Source organism: Achroia grisella, unplaced genomic scaffold (genome assembly GCF_030625045.1).
Source record: "Achroia grisella isolate CSIRO2021 unplaced genomic scaffold, CSIRO_AGI_Agris_v1 utg971, whole genome shotgun sequence".
NCBI lineage: Eukaryota > Metazoa > Arthropoda > Insecta > Lepidoptera > Pyralidae > Achroia > Achroia grisella.
The window spans coordinates 2,276,267-2,302,201 of NW_026713077.1; the positions used below are offsets into that span (position 1 = coordinate 2,276,267).

Here is a 25,935-nt window from a genome sequence, read left to right on the forward strand (position 1 = left end):
TTATAAAAAAAATATTAAAAAATCCAAAACTAAAAGGTATTAGGGGTGGACAACCCTTATCACTTAGGGGTATGATACCTGATATCATACATCACATTTGGGAGGAGGAGTCGCACATGTCACCACCTGTGATAAAGACAATAGATCCACCTATTTCCTTTGTCATAGGTAAAGAAATAATGTATGGCCTTCCCCTAAAATTTAAATATTATCATTATATTTGTATAACAGATACTATGAAAACAATATTACTTTAGAATATATACTTGAGCTTTTTTTACGGACTACCCTAATGATGTTGGCCGCAGCTGGTACACCATACCCGCAGAAGGACTTATGGAGCGGCTGAAGGCCAACTCCCGCCTGACGGATACAACTTTAGTCTGAGGGCTCCGCTAGGGATTCGAATCTCGGCTCAGGCGTTTGTAATTTCGATCCCCATTTGATTTGGATAGGGGATCGGAAGGGAAAGCACAAATGAATAATCTATCAATGGATATGACTAAATTATAATTCCGTTTTTTATTGTTTACCTAACCTATCAAAGGAGATGACTAAATTATAATTCGGTTTTTTTATTGTTTGTGTGCCATTCCCTGAAAGCTTTGACGGCTGTGAACACGTCTTCTGCAAACACCTTGGGCCTTTCGAAGGCTATGAAATGACCGCCATCATCGAGAGAAACTGTGTTGATGAGGTTTGTGTATCTGACGCGGAGTATACTCGGCGATTGGTATACAAGTTCATTCTTCGCTTGTAGGGCCCAGGTTGGTACAACAATTTTGTATCTGAAAATAGATTCTTTGTTCACCAATCTACTAGATTTTAAGACAATTTTTTTTTTCACACAGCGCCATCTAGTCCCATGCTAAGGAGAGCTTGTGTTATGGATATTAAACGACTAATAAAATGTATTCAAAATTTCAAATTCAAAATATCTTTATTCATGTAAGTCTATTACAGACTCTTATGATATGTCAAATCTACCATCAGTTCGGAATGATTTCGAGATGAGAAGAACTGACAAGAAACTCAGCTCGTATTCTTTTCAAATAAATGTTGTACATGTTTACAATAATACAGATTTATTATAAATTCAAATTTGGGAGAATAGAGACCACAGCATATGCTACTGCAAAAGCAAAAAGTCTAATCAGTGTTCGTAACCTGAACAGACGGGTGCTGCATGTCCCTACAAGCAGCATCATTGCACTCAAACATATTAGAGGGAGCACATGTACGTATTTAAATATTTTTATCAGTTGTTTAGTGCCAATAGCACAAGCTCTGCTTAGCTTGGTAATAGTATATAGAACGGTAATTCCACAATGTATTTAATATTCTTACCCGTCAATATTTAGGTCTCTGTTTCTCCTACTATAATTCTCTGCATAGAATCTCACTGATGTTGTAATCGACTGAGAGGTCCAGTAAATCATCAGGTTATCAATCAACTGGTCCTTTGTGAACCTGATGTCCAGTTTACCGTCGACCGTCGAACGGTGCTCCTTCTTCGTCCACGTCGAGAACTTCTCCAGGATGTAAGCTAGGAGTCCTGCTGGAGAATCGTTGAGGCCAACCCCTGGAATAATAAGTTAATGAAATGAGAAGTAGGTACCCCTTGTCTATATATGTCAGTCTTCAGTGGTCTAGCGGATTAGCACATCTCCTTACTTCAATGGTCGCGGGTCCGATTCCTCGCACGGTACAAACATTCAAGCAATCTGCTTGGCGGCTGAAATAGGTGCGACTGAGGCACCAGGTAGAGACAACTTTTTACAGTCTACCACTAATAAAGTCTATCTTTGGTAGAAATAAAATAGAAATAATCTTTATTCAAAAAACTTAACATAAGCAATTCTAAATAGTCGTATTTTTTATTCTACCACTCATTCGCAATGCAGACTCATTACAAGAGGAACGAAAAAGAAACTTGCGTTTTGCTCTTTTAAATAATTATCGTTCAGAATTACATTTTTAAGAATTTTGTGAGAACAGAACCTGCCAAATTGCGAAGTTAACATAAATAAATAGTTACTTAAGTGACAAATCAAATTAGATAAGCTGACTGTTTGTGTCTCTTTAAAGAAGAGACGTTTAGTAATGGAGAATAGTGGTCTTATTGTTAGCAATGGTACATTGCTTAATCTGCGTGAAACCTTTGTTTACCAGTCAGTAATAAATCAGCCATGGTTATCAGATCTAGTCCCTACAAGCAAGTTCACGATTATAACGAGGCGATTCTTTGGTGGCGGTATTACTGGAATCAACTGCAATAATTTTAGAACAGCGTCAATATACGTAGCTTACCGACAGTATCAGGTTTAGTTGCTTGAATATGGAAGTAACCAGATTCTTCCAGGATATAGGAGATTGTGTTGGTCAATGGGTACATTCTATCGGCCAAGTTAGGGTCCACGACCAATGAGGGGAAGACAGCGCCGATCAGTAATTTTAGGAAAGCACAGGGACCCTGTAAATAAGAAAAATAAAATATTAACCATGGACAATAAAACATGCGTGACAGAGTCAAATAGTTTCAAACTAAGCTATGCTTGCACTAAACTACTGATGATATATCAGCTGTACCTAAGCCTTCGTCCGCGTGTTATGGTGACCTTGATCAAATAAAGGAAAAATATTCCATAATCTAACCCAAAAAGCCTACACAGAATCATTCATCAACCCTTTCAACCCTTTACAACGTTTTTGTTTATTTATATTCAATCAATAGCCTAAATAATAAATTTCATTAAATTTTTTAATTCATTAAGGCTTTAAAAATGACAATACTTTCAGATCTCCTATCCAACCCCGTACAATCCTTTTTTCGTATTAAAAAGTATCTAGATTGTCTATGTACCAAATTTAATTTAAATCGATTTAGTAGTTTTGACGTGCAAGCGAGACAGACAGAAAGAGTTACTTTTGCATTTATAATGTTAGCAAGGATAAGATTAGTTAAGATTAGTAAAAAGCTGTTAATTAAGAATTACAAACAGACATTGCAATTTAATTTATCTATATAGATGTAAGGTATGTAATGTCTTTGACCTTACCGAAGCTGAAGGCATGTTGGTATGATGACCCAGTACATCTTCAGGAAACAGGGTGGCTATAGATGCAGCGATAATCGCACCCCAATCCCCACCTTGGATGTAATATTTCTTGAAGCCAAGCCTGTTCATCAGATTCTTGAATATCACAGCTGTTTGAGGAGCAGCCAAGCCTGGTCGTACAGGAGCCTGGAATAAACATCATAGAAATAAGATGAACATGAGGTCAGGTCAGTTGTCAGCTCGCCGCGCCGCGGCAAATTCAACAGGAATTTATCACGATAGTTTCCAGGGGGGGACGCCTGGTGGCCTGACATGATACACTGCTAGAAATGGGACATTCGGACTTGTAAACCATTAGGCTATAGAGAGAACGGGATTGTTAGCATTGTGGATTGACAACCCAATTGTTATGTACTATGTTAGGTTAACCTCCACGCGGTTCCCCTGGAAATCATCATGATAAACTGATGAATTTGATACGATGGCGTAACTAACTTGACCTCGTACAGATATCATCCTCCACTGGTGCCCCGCCAGCGCAAACCATTAGTGTAGACAGGTGCACCATTGATAAGATGAACATAAGGTCAGGTCAGTTAGCACATCATAACAAATTCACCGAGAATTTACCACAATGGTTTCCGGGGTTTAAGGAGGAATCGTATAAAGGTCTACCTGATATGGTCGTTGCTAGCAATGGGATCAATAGTTCATAATACTAACAACCCTTCCCCCACGTAGTGTTATTTACGTACATAGGTGACAATAACCACTCAAAATCGGGTGAAAAAAAAGTGGGTGGTCAGTTTGTTTGTCATTCCAAAATTATCACAGTTCTGCGCCATCACTGCCCTACAACGCTTTCTATTTCTACCTAAAGGTTAGCTGGTAGATAATACCATATGGAATTAAGCTCGCCTTTTGTACATTTCTTTGTTGTGCAATAAAGAATAAAAAAAATACTTACATCAGAAAATCCATAGCCAGGTAAACTAGGCACGATGACTTCAAAAGCGAAATCATAACCCGGATTCTGTTTAGTGAGCAGTGGGATGACTTCGTAGAATTCTCTTACTGAACCAGGCCAGCCATGCATCAGCAGAATTGGCACCACTTGGACACCAGAAGGAACCTTAAAAAAATTACCACATTAAATAATAGGAAAGAATATTGTACCAGATATACATTATAAGCATATATTACACTATAAGCCGTCAAAACTGTTTTAATTATTGGAACACACTGGAAAGATCATTATGACCCTAAGGCTTCAAAGTTGGAGACTGGTCTAGTCGGTCTTGACGGCTTGTTCTAGACTACTGACCGAGGAGGCCGTGAAAACTCGATTATTAATCCAGATAATTTGATCTTTACCTGAGGCTTAACCCTTATGAAGTGTATGTCCAGACCCTGGATATTGGTCTTGTACTGAGGGAACTTGTTAAGGAATTTCTCGCGCTCGCTGAATGGATACTTTTCTGCCCAGTATTGAACCCACGAGTTCAATGTTTTGGTGTTGAAGCCATATTCAAAACCAATTCCTTCTAACGGAGCAGTGAATGGCCGGTGATTTTTTAAACGGGCTTTTAAGTCATTAATTGCCTGAAAAAAAAAACAGAGAGTTGATTAATAAACCAATAGTACAATTCTTCCAATAAGTGGACATAAACTTAATTTCTTTATATTCCATACGGAGTAATATATGACTTTCTCCTTTAATAATTTCTGTGTTAAATCTTCTTTTTTGCTCAAAAGTTTATGTTTAACTTAAATAATGAAAACTTACTTATCCTAAAGAAAACTTTGGATTGTTCTGGATAAAGTTGGAATAATTGTTGCGAAAAGAACATTGAGATCTATTTACTCAATAAAGATTCCTTGAATGTGGAAGTCGAAATTCGATTTCGCACCCCATTTTACTGAAATCTATTTCATCAATAAACAAATTGTTTAATGCTCATATTAAACTACTTACCGATTCTTCAAACTTCACTTGGAAAGGTTTTATACTGTTATCAACTTTTCCTTTCAATTCGTTGGGTCCCCACCATTCTTGCGGGTCCAGTTTTGGTGGGACGGCGGGTGCTTGATTACATCTTAGAGCAATCAGTACACCAACGGCTACAGCAACTACTGCTAGAACTATGACTATCTTGCCCATTGCTGAAAACAAGCATTTCTTACTTAGAGTTATGAATACAGAAATAGAAATAATGTTTATTAAAATAAACTTAATATAAGCACTTTTAATAGTCATTTTTGATTGGATTCTACCACTCATTCGGAACGTCGATTTCACAAGAAGAACGAGCAAGTTGCTTTCTTTCTCAAATTTATGAAGGTATAAATAGAAATAGAAATAATCTTTGTTCAAATAAACTTAATATAAGCACTTTTAAATAGTCGTATTTTAGGATTTTGCTACTCATTCGGAACGCAATTTTGAAGAGTAATTTTTTTTATTCTACCATTCAGAACACAGACTCACCACAAGAAGAACAACAAGAAACTTGCTTGTTGCTCTTTTAAATAAATGTTGTTCATAATTACATTTTTAAGAATTGTGTGTGAATACAAACTGCCAAATAGTAAAGTTGACATAATGAAATAAATAGTTACTTGAGTAACATTATATATCAGTCATAGTTATTAGAGCAAACTGTTTGTTTATCTTTGAAGGCGAAATTATTTGATGGCATCCATATCATGAGTGTGTGAATATTTGTCAGTTTCTTACTTCTTCACAAACGATATATTATTACTAAATTACATACTAATATAATACTTTTTCACAATATCAACGAAGTATGTACATATTTATATATAGGTTAGATGTATCATGAGATAGAATCAAATTTAGTAACCGGTAATAATAATCAATGACTTGTCATTTTTCATTTTGATTTGTCATTATGTTTGGCTAGGTACGTTATCTAATATGACATCATGTAATTACAAAATGGCTACATATGGTTTTATAAATGTGCCAAAACTAAAGTAAAGAATACATTGAAAATTTTATATTATTTTTATGACTGTCTATTTTAGCATTAGGTTATAAATATATTCCTTGTCGGTTGTCTAGCGACTTAGCATATCGTTTTGCTTAGTATTATTGTTACTATCGATGTTTTCTATGTATAATATGTATGTTTTTGCAAAAGATGTATCTAAGTATTTCTATCAGTTGTCTAGTACCCAAAGCTTTGCTTAGCTTGGGACTAGATGGCGCTGTGTGAATTGTACTGGATGATTTATTTATTATTTATTCTTAATGAAATTTCTGACGAATTTATTACAATTGGCAAGTAACCTAACATGGTCGTCTCTTAATTTTTCATCACCGATACTCCACCAGCGTTAGCGCAAGCGATATTACCAGCAATAGTAGGTCTATTCAGTGGCGTAGTTAGGTAACCAAGGGCCCTGGGGCAAATAAAAAATGTCAAAATCATTTGTACATTACAGTTTTATTAAAACGCACATATTTTGAAAATGGGAGAAATTTTGAAAAGTTCAGTTCGATCGAGATCTTTTGGTAAGGGTTCGAGGGGCCCCTGAGCTTGAGGGCTCCGGGGCACTGACCGCCTAGCCTAGGTAGCTACTCCACTGGGTCTATTGCTGGTAATATTTCACAGTCATTATCATCATTAATCATTTTCACCACTGATAATTCGCCAGCGTAGACACCGTTAGCGCAGATTACCATTTCAGCATTCATAAAATAAAACAAAAAAATTACGCGCTGCCGCGTAACAAAAACTAAATCACTTGAAGCGATCAACCTCAACTGTTGCCATGGTAACATTAAGATTAGGTATTCAAATAAATCGATCTGCGGCTGATATAAATATAATGATAAATACCGTAACAAGAACAAACATGTTTCATGTATATAAGAGATAAATAATTGACGCACATAAATTAAAATTGTTATGAAATTATCAATTTATGTAGGAATGTTTGTGAACCTTTTGAGAGAGTATGACAGAAGTTATCACCCCTGCAGAATATAGATATCAACTGTATCGTGGTTTCATAATATAAGAAATCAGGTGGCAATAATAAAAACAGTCCATCTAGATATGCAAGCCATTCCATTCCATTCAAAGTTCCTCTTTGTTCCAACTCCATCGCGTAACTAATTATTTTCTTTTTTTTTTCGGACTCTAATGCTGTTGGCCGCAGCTGGTCTTTACAGCTTCACCGGACGATAGGGGGCGAGTGCAGATGGCACTGTAAACCTGCGGAAGGACTTATGGAGCGCTAAAGGCCAACTCCCGCCTGACGGATACGACTTTAGTCTGAGCGCACCGCTAGGGGTACGAACCTCGGCTCAGACCGTCGTAATATCGGTCTCCGTTTGAATTGGACAGGGGACCGATCGGAGGGGTAATTATTTTCTGAAACGATAACCCCTTTTTAAGAAGAAGGGTAGTCGTTTCATTCCTTTCCTCTATCTATCGTTACACTAAAATTATATAAAATAATGAAACGTATCATACTTAAATTAGTTAAAAAAAATTACATAATTAATTAGCACTTCCTTGTGGTACTACTTGCACCGGCTTCGCACTGGTGTATATGTATTATACATAAACCTTGCCCTTGAATCACTCTATCTATTAAAAAAAACGCTTCAAATGTAATGATTCTACGAAGACATTATTAAATAAATTTCCATAGTATTGCATAAAAATCAGATGATTTAGGATTAGTATCTATGTATTTTCTCTCTTCGAGTTTATTATCTACCATTGTAGAAATAATAACAGCCTAAAACAATTCATATAGCGCCATTCTGTCCTAGGCTAAGCAATACATATAATAATATGCTAGTAAATACTTTAATATATTTGTTTATAAATTCTTCTTCTTTCGCTTCGTTCTTGTCAGAACGGTCGTGGTTATTATGTAGTGGGATGTGAGGCTGATGTCATCCGCCGTACGACAGCTCGCCATTTGTCTCTACTGTCTGCCATTCTGGTACACTCGTGGAGTGGACCGCCTATTGCTGCTTTGATTTGGTCGGTCCATCGCATGGGTGATCATCCACGGGGTCTAGTACCATCAACTCTACCCTGTATGACAAGTCGCTCTATGGATGCGTCGTTTTTTCGTGAAACGTGACTGAAGAAGGTAATAATGCGTGATTGTGTTGTTGCTGATAGACGCTGTGTAATGCCGAGTTATTCGAGTATAGAAACGTTTGTTCTGAATTCGGTCGGTTGTTTATAAATACATACATAATAACCACAGAAAACATACTCGTACAGACCAATATAATTGAATTAATATAAATGTTTGCACCATGCCTGGAATCGAACCAGTGACTATTGGAGTTAAGTGGTGTGCGAAATCATTAGATCACCGATGCAGTGATTAGATTAAAATATTAAATGGATTATATGTATAAAATGTATGATGCAATTTTGAGTCATCGTAAGATTATAAAGAGTTTATATTTTTTTTTATTGGCCCATCTGATGGTTACCGTAAATGTTTTCCTGGTAAATGGTTACCGTAGCCTATGGACACCTGAGACACCAGGGGTATCACATGCGCGTTGTCGACCCTTAAGAAATCTTACTATACCCATCTTGAAAAACCCCATAATGTAGTCTCGTGAGAAAACCAACGTATGGATAACAACGTAACTCTAATAAAAGTGATTTAGTCTATCCAATGGAGGAAGAATTAGAGGAAGAATTTAAAGATGTAATTAGGAATCCCCACATATATATATATATATATATTTTAATAAATGATAATAGAGTGGTGCACCCTGCGCTAACGGTTTACGCTAGCAGTACCAGTGGAAGATGATCAAAAGTGATCATGAGGTCAAGTCAGTTCGCCCATCTTGACAAATCCGCCAGGAATTTATCGGGATAGTTTTCAGGGGAACAGCGTGGAAGTGGACATGGTGGAAAGTGGGAAGGGGACTGTTAGTAATGTTGTTAGATATTTAAAGCATTACTAACAGTCCCCCTTCGGGAGGAAGGGGACTGTTAGTAATGTTGTCAGATATTTAAAGCATTACTAACAGTCCCCCTTCGGGGGGAAGGGCACTGTTAGTAATGTTGTCAGATATTTAAAGCATTACTAACAGTCCCCCTTCGGGGGGAAGGGAATTGTTGGTAATGTGGATTGAAAACCCCATTGCTAGCAATGTACCATCTCAGGTCGACCTTCACGCGGTTCCCACTGGAAATGGTAAATTCCTGGTGAATTTGTCACGATGGGCTAACTGACCTGACCTCATGCTCATCTTATCATCCTCCACTGGTGCCCCGCCAGCGTAAACCGTTAGCGCAGGCGGGTGCACCATTTCATTATCATCCACAAAAAAAAACAGTCCCCCTTCCCCCTAGTTCCTCAAGACCATCCATCGATCCGGTATCATCGATTATCTGACTGCGGAGTCATGTATCTGAAACCGGAATGTTCATAAGCCGAGCTGTGTACCTAATTAGTTGAAGTATATAAGGGTTATGTTGCAATGCTTGGGGAGTCCATCTATAATACGGCTGCAAATTAAATTAAATTCTTTTAAAAATAATGTAATAACAAATGCTGATGGTCATAACGTTATCTCTAATTTGATTAAAACTTTAATCTGTATTTCAGTAATCATGTACGGCCTTATTTGAAAAGAATCGTCATCTGCTTCTTCCTTATTCTATTTATTTGTGGTCGGCGTAATATCTTTTTTCTTCCATTCATCCCTGTTCGCAGTTATCTCGTTATTTAGTTTCTTTCTTACCATATCATCTTTCACACTGTCCATCCATCTCTTTTTCGGCTTTCCTCTGTCCTTATAACACATTCATATGTAACACCTTTTAAAATATTATCATAACTGATTTGAAAGGAATAAGAGTTGTGTTTCTTGTAATTTCTTCTTAGCTCTAAAGACCTACGAACTGACGGTAGATTTTACATATCATAAGAGTCTGTAATAGACGTATAAGAATAAAGATATTATAATTTAATCTGAAATATATATCTGAATGAAATCCAACTCCCTTACAGAATAAAGAGGTATCATAAACATGATACCTCTTTATTCTGTAAGGGAGTTGGAGTGAATATAGATTATATTTTTACTAGGTACTCGCCCGGCTTCGCACGGGTTTGCATAATAAACCTTCCTCTTTAATCACTCTATTAAAAAAAACCGTTTCAAAATTCGTTGCGTAGTTTTAAAGATTTAAGCATACATAGGGATGGACAGACAGCGACAGCGACTTTGTTTTATACTATGTAATGATTAACTAATGATGGAATGTACGGAGGAAAATAATCGTTTATTAGTCTAACTACGACGCAGTGCTGTAGTTACAAAAATACAAACAAAACCACCGGACCAGCATAGTAATGACAGTCTAACACGCTTCACTCATGATACACCCGTTTCCATTAAAATAATAACGGGTTTTGATAATAAGATGCCTGGTGATAATACTACAGTTATATTTAGAACTAACACACAAATACTCGCCACATGCGATGTAACTTTTCCGTGTTTCAAACATGTAAACATATGAACCTTGTCACAACAACAATCTGTGAAGATAGTTTAAAAATGCTTTGAATGTGTCAATAATGTTACTATGACAAGGTACATATTCAGATGTTAGTCCAAGAATAAACAAAGATATATTGTAATATTCCTTGAGGTCAATATCGGTATAGAAATTTATATAAATGTAGATGTGAATTAAAAATACAGTGCAGAGGCAATTAGAATAAAACATGATCAAGAAGAAGTACTTACCAATAAAAAATACAGCATTAATTAAAATAAACTTAAGAGAACAGAACAGACCAGACACCTAGACGAGTGCCGGCATACTAACACATAACACAAACCGGCTTCAAATGTGTTGTTGATTCAATGTTGACAGGGTTACCAAACATAATTTTTAGCCTTGTATGAATCAGTTAAGTCTTGTAAGTTGAGTCTGTATTTGGCTCTCTAATTTGGTAAACCATAATTTTTTATCATCCTTAATTCGACTTCTCGTTTTAATTTTTTTAATGTTATTGGGATAGCATATGTGCCATTTCATCCCATAGCTGACCTGAGATCTAGGATATGTAATTTCACGGCTTTATCTGTATTATACAACCGCAGTGTTTCAGCCACCAAGCAGCTTACAAAGCAAGCTGTTTGGTAGCTGAAATAGGTGAGACTGATGTATTCACTCAGACGACTATTTCGAGAATGAAAATGTCGTCTACTGGAGACCAAAAATCTAGTACCTGTATCTGTATTCTTATACTTATGGCAACCCTAACGTTGGCTATTACACCATATCTACCGTTATCATTGGACTTGAGATTGCGTTGAGTTCAAGGGCTATACAATTTGGGACTATAATTGTTCGGTAATAATAAATACATTCGCTAGAATCAATATTAGTACGATTATCTTTAACTGATTTAATTTTTGTAATTCAGATACAGTATATGCATGAATGAGTGTATATATTTTTGTATTTAGATCAGAATTCATTTAGGATATCTATAGTTTTTATAAATAAGTGATAATAAAATGGCCGTGTGCGCCATTTTATTATTAAGCAAACGGTAACTCTGGCTAGGCACCAGTGGAGCATGATATAATATGGATGACGTCAGTCAGTTAGCCCATCGTGGTAAATTCTCCTAAACGATGGTTTCCATGGGAAAGATTGGATAAGTTGAGTATGGTATATTGTTAGTCCCCATTGCTAAGAATCTCCTCCCCCCTGTGGTCTTATTACGATGATTTACATGGCAAATAGCGGGGAAATTAACCTGTTAATGTACATTGTTAGCTCCCTATGTGTTAATACTTAGAGTCTTATTTGTACAGGATGAAAGGATGACGAAATTTGATAATCAGTCATTGTGGTGAAGGAACCGGGACCTAGACAGTTTAATAAAGGACTGTATACTTTTTTTTTTTGTATATATTACTGGCAGCTTTCCCACTATTCTTCATATACATTTTTATATTATTTTGTGACCCTTCTTGAGGTCTTTTCTCGAATAATGTTAGCATCTTGCTCCACCCACAGCAGCTATATGCAGACAATCACTCCTGAATACAAATGTTTATGCCGTACAGGAATCGAACCTTGACCATCAGAAGTGAGGTGTTAGTTTTACCAGCAAACTATTGTTCTCACGATATCAGTAATCCTTGAGAAAAAAAAAGATTTCTTATCTTATCAGCTATAAGTGTTACTTGCAGGTTTTTTATAGAGTTACTAGTGCAACTGACAGCTAAATATAGATCATTGAGACCTTGGTCTATTGTGTTTGCTTAGCTCTAAACTCCATTTTTATTTGCATTATTTCTATGTCTACTGTGTATGTATTTACGAAAAAAGAAATATGTATGTATGTATTTGTATCAGTTATCTAGCGGCTTTGTATTAATTGCCGCATGCATTTTATTCTGTAAAGTGCAAATACTATTACTATCATATGGTAATTTTCAGTAGTTATGACGTGGTCGAGTGGATTGAGCAGTCATGCTCACTAAAATGTTCAGATATGTGGCGGCGTGATAGGCTGGGTTATTGGACTCCCTAAAATATGGTCGAGCGCAGTGATGGCTGGCGTCATACTCGTGAACTAGTATTGCTTGTAGGAACTGGTCTCCTCTAATCACTAGGACTGTTTTAATAGTTTAATATCTGACCCTAATAAATTAGTGCTAGTTGGTATTTTATATTCGCATGTTTCGAATTGGAAATGTTGTTACAATGATTATTTAGAAGAGCAACACGCAAGTTTCTTGTTCATTCTTCTTGTAATGAGACAGCTTTCCGAATAAGCGGTAGATTAAAAGAATGATAACTATGACTATTCAAAAGTGCTTAAAGTAAATTTTATTTGAATAAATGATTTTCTATTTTATTTGTCGCGTACAAGCAGCTACAAACCGCACCACGAAGGTTCTGATTGGAGCGCACACCCATCCAATTTAAATTCGCTACGTAACGTAACATACTTCAAAAATCAACCGATCGATCTAACGTATATTTGTTCACTCCACCAAAATTTCAATTTATCACAGTATTTAACTATTAAATTGAAGAATATAAGCAAATCTATCAGTTTCAAAACCCTGTAATCTGCTGAAGCCATCAACACCTACCATCTGAGCATTCGAGCCGCATCATTACGTAACATTATTCTATTCTATAACACAGATGTTAGGTAGTTTAACTTAAGTCTTAACTTAAGTCTAGATGGTGCTGTATGAATTCTCTTGAAATTATTATTATAATCTCCATATTCCTGGTACTTTTCTTCTGTCTTCTATTTACCTATATATACAAACATATAAAAATAATACTACATCATAAACATACCAAATAAATGGAAAACTTCACTGATAACTACTAATCAATCATTAGTAATCGTAACTTTAAACAACAAGCAAATAGGTATCTGTGTTGCATTTTATCAGACACTAGCAGTCTGCCCCGGCTTTGCACGGGTTAACAAGAAGTTAAAAAAATATAAATTTTTACACACCCTTGGATATTTATGTTCTCAATAAAACTATGAAATTCGTGATTTAGGATTGTATTTGGTTTTATTACGCACGTTATTGAAGTTTTCATAATTTTTTATATATTTGATTAAGATTCATACAATATGAATCTTTATAAAATTTCACTGAAGACCGGTTGTATAATAAGGATAGATCATGTCAGAAAAAGAAAGACTAAGTCAATTCAAATTCTAAAATCATTTATACTATAATATTTCAATACACTGATGGCCTTCAAAAAAGCTATTTCAAACGTCAATTAATCAAATATTCAATGAAAACGAATAAACTAAAAAATGCGACAGAATTCGCAAAATCGTCGTATCATTCTGAGGAAAATATATTTAGTAGCCATTGAAAAGAAAGAAGAAGAATGAAAATGAATTATATAATAGAATATAGCATCTCAGCAAAAGAAAGCTGAAGTCACTAACTTGATGGACTCCAAAAACGCTATTTTAAACCTCAAATTAGCGCGTCTAAACAAACAAACAAACCAATAAACTATAGATTAGTATAGATATGTAGATAACTGTAAATTTAAGTGAATAAAGTCTTGATATAATTATGAAGTGCATTATCCTTAAGTGTTTAATTAGGTTGTTTGTACATAGAAATATTATCGTTAATAATATTTTTATGAACTACATTTCGGTATCTGCTTAATGTACACTATCATATTTACATATCATCAGCTCACTGCAGTCCACTGCTGGACAGTTACTACCCGCAACCCTTCGAATGTCGTCCACCACCTGATGCATCATATTTTATCTGTTCCAGAGGTGGATTGTGAATGCTAAATCTCTAGGGGCCTATCAATTAATCATTACTCTAAAAAAATACATCGACCAAAAACAAGCGACCAGAAATTCCCCGTTCCTTTCGATAGACGCGAATTTGCATGGGTTGATTGATCTCAGGGTTGCCAACTTTATAATAGGTTTTCTAACATTCTAGATATTTTTTTATATTCTAAATATCGTTTCAGTGGGGACTGTGGGCCTTTTGTATCCTCGGGGACCTGGGCTGCAGCCCTAAAAGCCCTTAAGTAGTTGATCTGATCTGTTCGCTCAAATCTCTTAAACTACGCAACGGATTTTAATGCTATTTTTAGCAATAGATAGAGTGTTTCAAGAGGAAGGTTTATATGCATCTTTTTTAATAATGATATTGTGCATCCGCCTACGCTAACGCGTCAAGTTTATTTGAGCAGGCTTCTAATATACTTATTTGTTTTATTTAATAGTTTTTAATAAAATTACTAATAAATGTAAAGTTTCTATGTACATTTCTTTAAAAGAGCAACCTACAAATTGCTTTGTCCTTCATGATTGAGTTCATCTAACCGAGTAGTAAAAAAATATATTACGTATTATAGGTGTTTAAATTTCAGTTTTGTTAATTTCTTTTTTAATAGAATAGAATATTATAACATAAAAATTAATATATATATTATAATACTAGCTACTTCGTCTCATGCGGACGTGGGATGAAGTAGCTATTTAACTTTCATTTTCTAAAACAAACATTTTTCTACAATAAGCCTCCACATTACATCAGCTACCTCCCAATAACAGTCTCGTCAAAATCGGTCCATCCATTTAAGAGATTAGCCTCAACAAACAGACAGATAGACAGACAAAAATTGTAAAAAATATTATTTTGGTGTATGTACCGTATTTATATTCATATGCATGTAGTAAAAAACGGTTATTTCAATATTAGAAATAGACACTGAAATTTTATTTTATAGATTCTATTCAATTTTAATATAACTTAACGAAATAATATGAAAAAGCGAACTTTCTTAGTGCATGCCACGTTTTGTAATTAGATGTTTTCAATCACTACGCTAAAATAGAATACCGTCTGTTTATCACAGTAATCTTGGTTTGATAACAACTGATATGACTAATATAATGTATATGTAATATATGTTTATCTGTTATAATTTTATTGTTATCTGGAGATTTAATTATAATTTTGACATGGTAACAAGGTATTTTTACAATTCGTTAAAAAAAAGTAAATAATACTTTTACTTTTTTTTATAACACAGGAGACAAACGAGCATGCGGCTCATCTGATGGTAAGTGATTACCGCCGCCCATGAGCACCCGCAACACCAGGGGAATTGCAAGTACGTTGTCGGCCTTTTAAGGGGGTCTTCCTATGTGATGGGTTGAAAAAATCGATTTTTTTTTTCATAAATTGCTCCCTTAACATGTCTAGAATACGGTAGTAAAGCGATTTTAGAAAATTCGAAGTCGTTTTAAAGATACAGCAGGTAAAAGAAAGAGCGGTTCGGAGCGGTGAGTTGGCAGTTAGAGACCGGGCCTATTGTGTACCGTCGGCTTTATACCTGGCCTCCCTTTTATTAATATATTTGTTTATACAAGTTTAGACACGTTTCTACAGACTTAAACAGAAATTTCTATTGTTATAATATTTTACAAAATTCTACGGATTAGCAATTCGACGCCATCCAGATTCGCTTGAAGATATGAGAAAGGAAGTTTGGGCAACGTACTATCACAAATGTTCTTCTGATGAAAACCCTCAGCATCAATTTTGTCCAGAAGGCGAAGACAGTTGGTGTAAATGGCGTAAGGCTGAAGCTAATAATGAACTGGACCAATTTCATCACGATAAACCACCTCTAATTCCGCAAGTCCAAGAAGCTATCAAACCGGTTTTCGAAGATTTATCGAAAGACGAATTATTAATTCGTTGTTTAGGAGCAGAGACGCAAAACAATAACGAATCTTTGAATTCTTTGATTTGGACTTTCGCTCCTAAACATCTTCATTCTGGTCCCAAAGTTGTTGAAATTGCTAGCTACTTAGCAGTTATTATCTTTAATGAAGGTTTTCAAGGTATTTTAAAAGTTATGTCGATTATGGGATGCCCTGTTGGTCGTGAAGCCCAAGCGTATGTTGAGAAACGGGATGAAAAGCGAATCTTACGCTCTGAGCGGCGCGTAAGTGATGTCGTTAAACAATCCAGGATTGACTCAAGAGCTGAACAATCTGCTTCACGAGGAAGAGGAAGGAATACTCTATGGACCAGGCATCGCCGATTGAGAGTAAGTTGATATTTTAATAGTTTTTAACGGACTTGAAACTTTAAACGCGTTTTTCTCAAAACTGTGTTTTTCAAACTTTCCTCCATTGTATCTCAGAAACGGCTGGACCGAATTACTTGAAATTTACAGGGCACACTCAATATATGTAAACGCATGGAATGAACTATTATCAATCGAAAATTTTGAAAACTTCGATTTTTTTATAGCAAAAAACAAAAAAAAAACGCCTAATTTGCAACTTTTATTTCAAATGTCTATCAAAAATCCAATTTTTTTTATATTAATTTGATTATAGGTCATTCCGTGCTTTTAAGCCTACAAATTAAAACGCCGTTTTTTTTTTTTTTTTCAGATAAGCCGATCAGCCGGAATCGTGGAGGAAGTGGGAGCTCTTTTTTCGAGGCGGGGGTGTTCAGAGCGCTGTAAGTCTAGTTTGACTGAATATTTTTAGCTGAAATTTTATATTTATACTGTCCAAATATGTGTTAATAAATGATAAAAAACTTGAAGCTCTAAATATTTACTGGTCGTAGAAAAAAATCCTAAAATATCCCTAAAAAACAGGCCGTCACATAGGAAGACCCCTTAAAAAGGAATGAGCTCTTTTCTTGAAGGTTTCAATATCGTATCGGTTCGGAAATACCACGCTTACGCTATTATTTACTTTTTTTAATTTAACTGTAACGGCATGTATTTATCATTACATATGTAGTATAAAATAAAGTCGCTGTCGCTGTCTGTCTCTATGTATGCTTAAATCTTTAAAAATACGCAACGGATTTTGAAGCATTTTTTTTAATTGAGTGATTCTAGAAGAAGATTGATATATATAATACATGTACACCCGTGCGGAGCTGGGGCAAGTAGCTAGTAAATAAGAAATGACGACTCACAGAAAGGCAACTGTTGCCTATATACAATAGTGGACTAAAAATCTCTATATATACATATTTAATATATAATTATTTATATGTATTTTCTTTACATCTGTACTAATATATATTATTACAGATTTTACTATACTTAGATTAAAAAAAGTATATACGTGTATAAATATGTATATATAAAGAGAAAGATCTGTTTGCTTATTTGTAACTTGGGGGATTTACGACATCGACCGCATGGTTATTATTTTTTTTATAAAAAATTATGAAACTTGTAAATTAAAGTTGCCTAAGTAAATCCTTATAACATTAGCTATCTGCGAGTGAAAGTCCTGTCAAAATCGGTCCAGCACTTTCAGAGGTTAGCAGGAATAAACATATAGACAGTCAATTTTTTATTTTAATTTTGATGCAAGAATATATTAGGCTGGTGGAGCACCAGCTGAGGATGATGAGGTAATTATGAGGTCACGTCAGTTAGCCCATCGTTGTAAATTCTCCGTGAATTTAACATGATAGTTTCCAGGGGAAACCACGTGGAGGACAACCTAACATGGTACATTACTAGCTAGCGAGCTAATGGGGTTACTAGTCCACATTACTAACAATCCCCTTCCTCTTTCCTGACTGTTTCAACATACATATCTTCTAAACTAAAACAAGATACAGTGTGAAATCAATTTATTTATAAAATTTCTTATAACTCAGTCTTAGCTTTATTCTGTTTGTGAAAGTTTCTAAAAGCTGCCACAGCTTTAAGCACATCCTTTGAAAACAATTCTGGTAATTCTAGGGCTAAAAAGTGACCACCGTCGTCGATGACGGTAACATTCTGCAAGTTTTGATATTTCCACCTTATAATCCACGCTGGTAGGTATGCCACTTCGTGTTTAGCTTGGATGAACCAAGATGGAACAGGTGTTGGTATTCTGAAATGATAGTAATATTATGTACCTAACGTCGTCAAATTCCTTTTTTTACAGCACAGGGGAAAAAAATTTTGCGGTTCACCTGGTGGTAAGCGATTACCATTCATGAGCACCCGCAATACCAGGACAATTGCAAGAAATATATATTGAATATGAATATATATAATGCATAAATAATATTTTTAGCATTATTTATATCACAGATAACATAATATTACATATTTATATTAATAATAATAATCTCACAACAATTCACTTAGCACCATCTAGTCCCACGCTAAGCAGAGCTTGTGTTATGGGTATGTAAATAAAAACATAGCTATATTTTTTTTTAAATACATCTAAATATATATAACTCAAAGGTGACTGACTGATACAGTGATCTATCAACACACAGCCCAAACCACTGGACAGATCGGGCTGAAATTTGGCATGCAGGTACATGTTATGACGTAGGCATCCGCAAAGAAGAAGGATTTTGATTAATTCTACTTCCAAGGGGATAAAATAGGGGATTAAAGTTTGTATGAAACTTTGTCAATTTTAAACCGATCGGGCTGAGACTTTGCATGCATAAAGCTACTACGACGTAGGCATCCCCTAAGAAAGGATTTTGATAAATTCCACCCCTAAGGGGATAAATTAACGCGAGCGAAGCCGCGTGCAAAAGCTAGTATATAATATATATAAGATAATACATATGTATTATGTTAGTCTAGTACTTGCAACGTCACTGAAATCATTAAAGATAATTTACTTACTGATCCAGATTCATTGACAGCAACCGTTTGTTGAAATTTTCTGCGTACAACCTCATAGAGGTTGTAATCGATCTAGGAACCCAATAGAACATAAGGTTGTCTATCAATTGTTCTTTAGTGAAACGGAATTCCAGAGCTCCATCTTTCTTCGAGCGATGTTCCATATTTGTCCAAGACGAAAACTTCTCCAGGATGTAAGCGAGGAGACCAGAAGGGGAATCAGTCAACGCGATTCCTGGAAAACACAAATTTGGTTACCGGGAATTTCAAACCAGCTTAAGGTTCATGGAGACCAAATGTGGTTACGATTGACAGTAAGTATTTAAAATGTATGCAGCCAGCTTCTGACCTTGGCTAGTGCAGCCTAGTTGAAACGTTGCAAAATTTACACAAGGGTCTAATCTAGGATCAAACTAAGACGATCTTGTTCTATGGAATCCAATCACTCGATAGAAATACTTAAATATACACACATGTTGACATACACGTACGTCGGCCAGTCCAGTTACACCTACACCCGGGCCAAAAGTCCCGGGAACTGCTGGGAGTTTCCCTATCTGCTACACGATGGATCCGGATGGAATGCTAAGAAGTTCGTCTCACGGTCTAAATATAACTACGGAGAAAACAAACAATCATACTCATGAATGCTTCAAACATGCCAGATTTCACTTTAATGAAAATAAGGCGATGTGTGAAACGCTAGAACCTTAAAATAATGGTCGTACACCTAAATACTTACCAATTGTGTCCGGTTTCGTAGCCTGTATATGTAAGTACCCTAACTCTTCAAGTAATTTGGCGTAAAATTTAGAAAGGGGATACATTCTATCAGCATACTCTGGTTCTACTACTAATGGTGGATAGAAAGAACCAATGATGGAGAAAATGGTAGCTGCCGGTGCCGTTGAGAATGCCATATTGGAGTGATATCCGAGCACTTCCTGGAATGTAAAGAAGTCGTTATGTTTGAGGTGCATCAGATCTTTTTTTATATAATAGGAATGGCAAACATGCTAAAGGTCAAGATAATTATCGGTAACCGTCTCCTATAGTATATGTACATGAACAGCTTCACGGATATTATCTCATGACATGTTTGTATTAATTTTCTTTTCTCCTTTTGCATGTTACCTACCTGTTAGAAATTTAAATCGGTTTCCCTAAGGTAGCCTTAAAAAGATACTTTCAGCAACAAACCTGCCTTATTGTAATTATACTTCTGCTTTTTACTATATTGTTTATCTTTTCTTTACTGTATGTTACAAATAAAGTATATTTCATCTATTTATCTTAATATGATGCGTGATGGAAGATCGTGGAAAGTGGCAAGAGCTCCACCGACAAGAGCGTACCACTTAAATTATGAATGAATGAACTCATATTTCTTCAAAATATTCAAATAAGAAATTCTTACATCTGGGAAGAAAGTAGCTAAGTTAGACCCTATAATAGCGCCCCAATCGCCTCCCTGAACGTAAAACTTATTATGTCCAAGTCTGTGCATCAGGTTTCTGAAGATGACAGCTATGTCTACTGTACTTAGACCTGGGCGTATAGCCGCCTGGAAAAAGAAAATATTATAAATCAATTATTTAATTGAACAGTTCCTCTAAGCAAGTAGAACGGTAAAGGAATAAAGATGACTCGATACACTATCCCCTCACAACTGATATTAATTTCTAACTATAATTATTATCAGTTTCCTAATTCTTTGAATGAATGAATTTACTTATTAATGTAGCTGTCAATACTCATATGCTGAAAGAATCACAGACAATGTTGATTAACTATATTATTATTATCAAGGTAGCTTAGAAAATCGTCCGCGTACACCTTACTCTCCTCACCCATTTCATCTCCCAAATAGATTCTTTGTACGATGTGTTTTGATTGAAGAATGAGATAAGACATTGAAGGTGATAATTTGCACTTACGATCTAATAAATCGTTAAATTCTATATCATTATTAATTATAAAAAAAAAACCTATAAGTCTAGTCTTCTACTTCAGATTGCCAAGTCAAATTGCTGTCTAGAATTAACACTACTACTTTGTCGATTATTTCATAGCTAACTTTTTATAGATTATCATTATTGGAATTGAATTTGCATTATGGGATTGTTCTTTTTTAATTATTATTACTGAAAATATTTATTCCTGAAACTTATAAATTACGTTAATAATTGTACTTACATCTGAGAATCCATATCCAGGGAGACTTGGTATGATGACTTCTATAGCAAAATCTCTATCCTTGCTTACTTCCGTGAGGAGAGGTATGGCTTCGTAGAATTCTCGCACTGAGCCTGGCCATCCATGGAGTAACAGCATTGGTACTACTTCCACGTTTTGTGGTACCTATTACAAATATATTTTTAATTATTCACATAAATCTAAAATAACAGAAATATCTCTTGACAGCAAATTCCTTAGAATAAAAAATAATCTTAAATACAAAATCATTGACATTTCAATTTCATACATATTTATATTAGACTGATACTTTACATCGGGTTTAATCCTTAAGAAGTGAATATTCAGTCCTTGAATATTGGTCTTGTATTGCGGGAACTGATTCAGGAATTTCTCCCGTTCTTCGAACGGGTACTCCTCTCTCCAATATGTTATCCAGTTTTCTATAATATCAGAATTGAACCCATACTCGAACGCAACTCCTTCGAGGGGAGGCGTGAAAGTGGCGTGTTTTCTCAAACGCCTTTGTAACTCGGTTACGATCTAGAAGAAATATTACAAATGAAAAGTTATTATTTATAGTGGCGGACCATATTGTACCACATATGACGGTCATTGATTTCCGATGGTCACGAGTTCAATTTCTCGTATGGTTCAAATATGAATATATATTGTGTTACATTATAATTTTTTTTGTAAGTGAAACACACATAAAATAATACAATCGAATCGAGAATCCCCTCACTATTATTTAAACAATTCGTTTGTTTGCATATAACCTAGCTGTTACCCTCTACTTTGTCTGTTTCATCTGTTTTTATACAAAAATATATGTCAGTCTTCGTGACACTATCTTAAATTATAACACGTTAAATTACATTAAAATTACATTTATGGGCTTAAACGTGAATGTATTAATTAGTGGAAATTGATTTAAACATATCTCAAATAGGTACATAAACCAAATTAGTTATACACGTATGTATATTGGTGGTATTCAATTATGTATATTGGTGAGACATTTTTTTTATACTACTATCATGGCAAACAAACCTACGGTCGATCTGATGGTAAATGGTTACCATAGCCTATGGACGACTGAAACACCAGGGATGTCACGTGCGCGTTGCCGACGCTTAAGAAACCTTAATATACCCTTCTTGAAAAACCCCATACTGTAGTCTCGTGAGAAAACCTCGGGAGGTAGTTCATTCCACAATCTAAGTGTACGCGGGAGGAAGCTCCTCTGAAACCGCACTGCCCGAGACCACATAGGTTCTAACGTGTGGGGATGAATTCCCTGTCGATGGCGAGCGGTGGGATGGTAAAAGGTAGCCCTACGGCTACCTTTCGGCATTATGTCGAACAATTCCTGAGACATATATCTAATTTGATAAGACATACATAGACGTAGTATGCTTAACCTGTCTGTAATATATCTAAATAGTAACTAACTGGTTTAAAAGAAAAACTTGTCTGACATAAGTAAAATATCCTTCACGAATAAACGATTTTTGAATTTCTTTTTTAATGTATCCTACCAGTTCCGTAAACTTTATTTTGAAGTCCTTGATATTGGTGTTTTGTTTCTGCTTTAGTTTCTCTGGGCCCCACCAGGCATTGGTGTCGATATCTGGCAGTGGTGGAGGACTCTTCAGGAATAGGCAGTAAATCGGAAGACCTATGAGGACCAGTAAAGGCACCAATAACAGGAATACGGCTTTCGCCATCTGTAAATATACGTATCATATTTGAAGTTTATACTTATTAAATTTGACGGCTCGGTGGTCTAGCAGTTTGGCACACCGCCTTACTTCCTATGGTCACAGTTCGATTCCTCGCACGGTACAAACAGTTGTATTCATTCGCATGATATGCATATGTAGATATATGTATGTATATACATTATATACATTAATATACATTTTAAAAAATGTATCTATGTATTTGTATCAGTTATCTAGAGTACCCATAACACAAGCTTTAGCTAGCTTAACTTGGGTCTGTATGAATTGTCCTGAGATTATTGTTATTATTAAAATTAATACAAACAAAATAAATTGAATTTATTGAGCCTAATTAGCCTAAATTACCCAAATATACCTACATCATCATATTACGAATGGTTTTGGCAGTTTTTTTAATGGCCGTCCGCCTGTCTATCGTCAACCCTTCTTGGGTTGTTAGTACCCTAATTGTTAGTAATGTGGATTAACCACCCCATTGTTAGCAATGTACCATATCAGGTAGACTTCAACGCGGTACCCCCTGAAAACCATCCTAATAAATTCCTGGTGAATTTGTCATGATGGGCTAACTGACCTGAGCTCATGCTCATTCTATCATTCTCCACTGATCCAGCGTAACCCGTTAGCGCAGGCGGGTGCATCTTTCCTTTATCATCCACTAAAAAAACCCTTCTTGGGCACAGGACGCAAGTTGTCATACTTGCTATCTCGGGTTATTATTCTTTATTCTTCTTCATTTTTACAAATATACCTACAATGCCTATATTATAATTTCATTCAAATTTCGATAGGTATATTGTCGCTGTTGACCATTGAACGACCTTGTCATGTTTCTTTGATATCAACGAGATGATTAAATTAATGATAGCTACAGAAGTGACCTCGTGGCCATGACTGTGAATTTTAGACCAAATCATTACATGATAGTAGTATTATATTACGTATTCTTATAGAAATAAAATACATATTTCATTGGCTCCATTTAAATTCGACTGCCCATGTTTGTTATAAAATCAAAGAAATTGAGACTCTATTGTCATTTAAAAGAGAAAGAATTATGCGCAACCACTTTCCTAAACTGTATTTTATTACTTACATAATAAAGAAAAATCATTGATAAAATCATTACATACTATTTTCTTATCTGTACTGGTAGTATTATATTATCTATTGTCATAGGAATAAAATACATATTTCATTGGCTCCATTTAAATTCAGCTGCCCGTGTTTGTTATAAAATCAAAGAAATTGAGACTCCAGGTATTGTTATTTAAAAGAGAAAGAATTATATGCAAACTCTTTGCTAAATTGCATTTTATTACTTAAAAAAAGGAAAATCATTACATGCTAGTAGAATATTTTCTTATCTGTGCTGGTAGTATTGTATTGTCTATGGTCATAGGAATAAAATACATATTCCATTGGCTCTATTTGAATACTTCACCTGTTAGTTCTAAAATCAAAGAAATTGAGACTCTGTGTATTGTCATTTAAAAGAGAAAGAAGTATACGCTACCTCTTTTGTATTTTATTACTTAAAAAAAAATCATTGACGAAATCATTACATACTAGTAGTATTATGCTATATATGCCATCTTCCACGATCTTTTATCAGAAATTTTTGCTGTTGATACAACACGACTCCAACTTTTTCTTTAACTTGCTTGATATAGCTGTGTCGTGGTCTTCTCCTTCCTCTTTTTTCATCTATTTTTCCTTCTATAATGTTGTTAATTAGTTCGTCGTGTCGTATCAAGTGCCCCAACATTTTCCCCCGCCTATTCTCAACAATATCTATGATCTGTCTCTGTTTTTTAACCTTTTGAAACACTTCTTCGCTTATATATGCTTATAGGAATAAAATATATATTATAACGACTCTATTTATATTCGGCTAATTTGATGATAATTTGATAATGATTCTGTTGCCCATGTTAGGTTTGAAAACTAAGAAATTGAGTCTCCAGGTATTGATTGGTGATTGAAAATAAAGTTAAATTTCACGCGGACGTAGTCGCGGGTACTGTTAGTTTAAAATAAGTAAGTAATAAATAAGTTTACAATAAGTAACTGGTATAAGTAACGTGCAACTGTGATCAAAACGAGATTCAATTATATTAATTGCTATAATCCACTGAATCCCCATATAAATAAATAAATATATAATCATACTTTAAAAAACCACTAGGCTACAAAATTTTCAATAGTAATAATTGTACTAGATAATTATTAAATTGTCTAATTACTTTATCTTATATAGGCTTAAATGTATACGTTATCATACCTTAAAATTGATTCCACTGATAATATTACTGTCTTGCACTAATCACCTCACAATACTGACTTTAATAATATTTCTAACCAGAACGTATATATTATCTTTTTAGTAATCCATATCAATGAAATGATATTCTATTCATTACTAGCTGTACCCGCGACTTCGTCCGCGTGGAATTTAACTATATTTTTCTAAAATAAAAGTAGACTAAGTTACTCCTTATTACATCAGCTACCTGCCAAAAAAGGTCCCATCAAAATCGATCTCGCCATTTCAGAGATTAGCCGGAACAAACAGACAGACAGACAAAAATTATAAAAAAAATTATTTTGGTGTATGTACTGTATTTATATTCATATGCATGAAGTAAAGGTTATTTCAATATTACAAACAGACCAATTTTATTTATATGTATAGATTTATTACACAGTATA

General features: G+C 35.0%; 2 protein-coding genes across 2 annotated transcripts; both read right to left on the minus strand.

Annotated features, from left to right (window-relative positions):
* Positions 1–309: 309 nt before the first annotated feature.
* LOC131854251 (juvenile hormone epoxide hydrolase-like) lies at positions 310–10,928 on the minus strand. The gene is made up of 8 exons (XM_059205382.1): positions 10,840–10,928; positions 5,035–5,222; positions 4,434–4,661; positions 4,027–4,191; positions 3,060–3,245; positions 2,311–2,473; positions 1,348–1,582; positions 310–788 (listed from the first exon to the last, which is right to left on the minus strand). The coding sequence occupies exons 2-8, from the start codon at positions 5,218–5,220 to the stop codon at positions 560–562; spliced, it is 1,392 nt and encodes a 463-aa protein (XP_059061365.1). The 5' UTR covers positions 5,221–5,222; positions 10,840–10,928; the 3' UTR covers positions 310–559.
* A 7,358-nt stretch (positions 10,929–18,286) lies between these two features.
* Positions 18,287–25,545, minus strand: LOC131854173 (juvenile hormone epoxide hydrolase-like). The gene is made up of 8 exons (XM_059205303.1): positions 25,508–25,545; positions 23,017–23,205; positions 21,791–22,018; positions 21,476–21,640; positions 20,697–20,843; positions 20,022–20,223; positions 19,280–19,514; positions 18,287–18,518 (listed from the first exon to the last, which is right to left on the minus strand). The coding sequence occupies exons 2-8, from the start codon at positions 23,203–23,205 to the stop codon at positions 18,287–18,289; spliced, it is 1,398 nt and encodes a 465-aa protein (XP_059061286.1). The 5' UTR covers positions 25,508–25,545.
* Between the last annotated feature and the right edge of the window lie 390 nt (positions 25,546–25,935).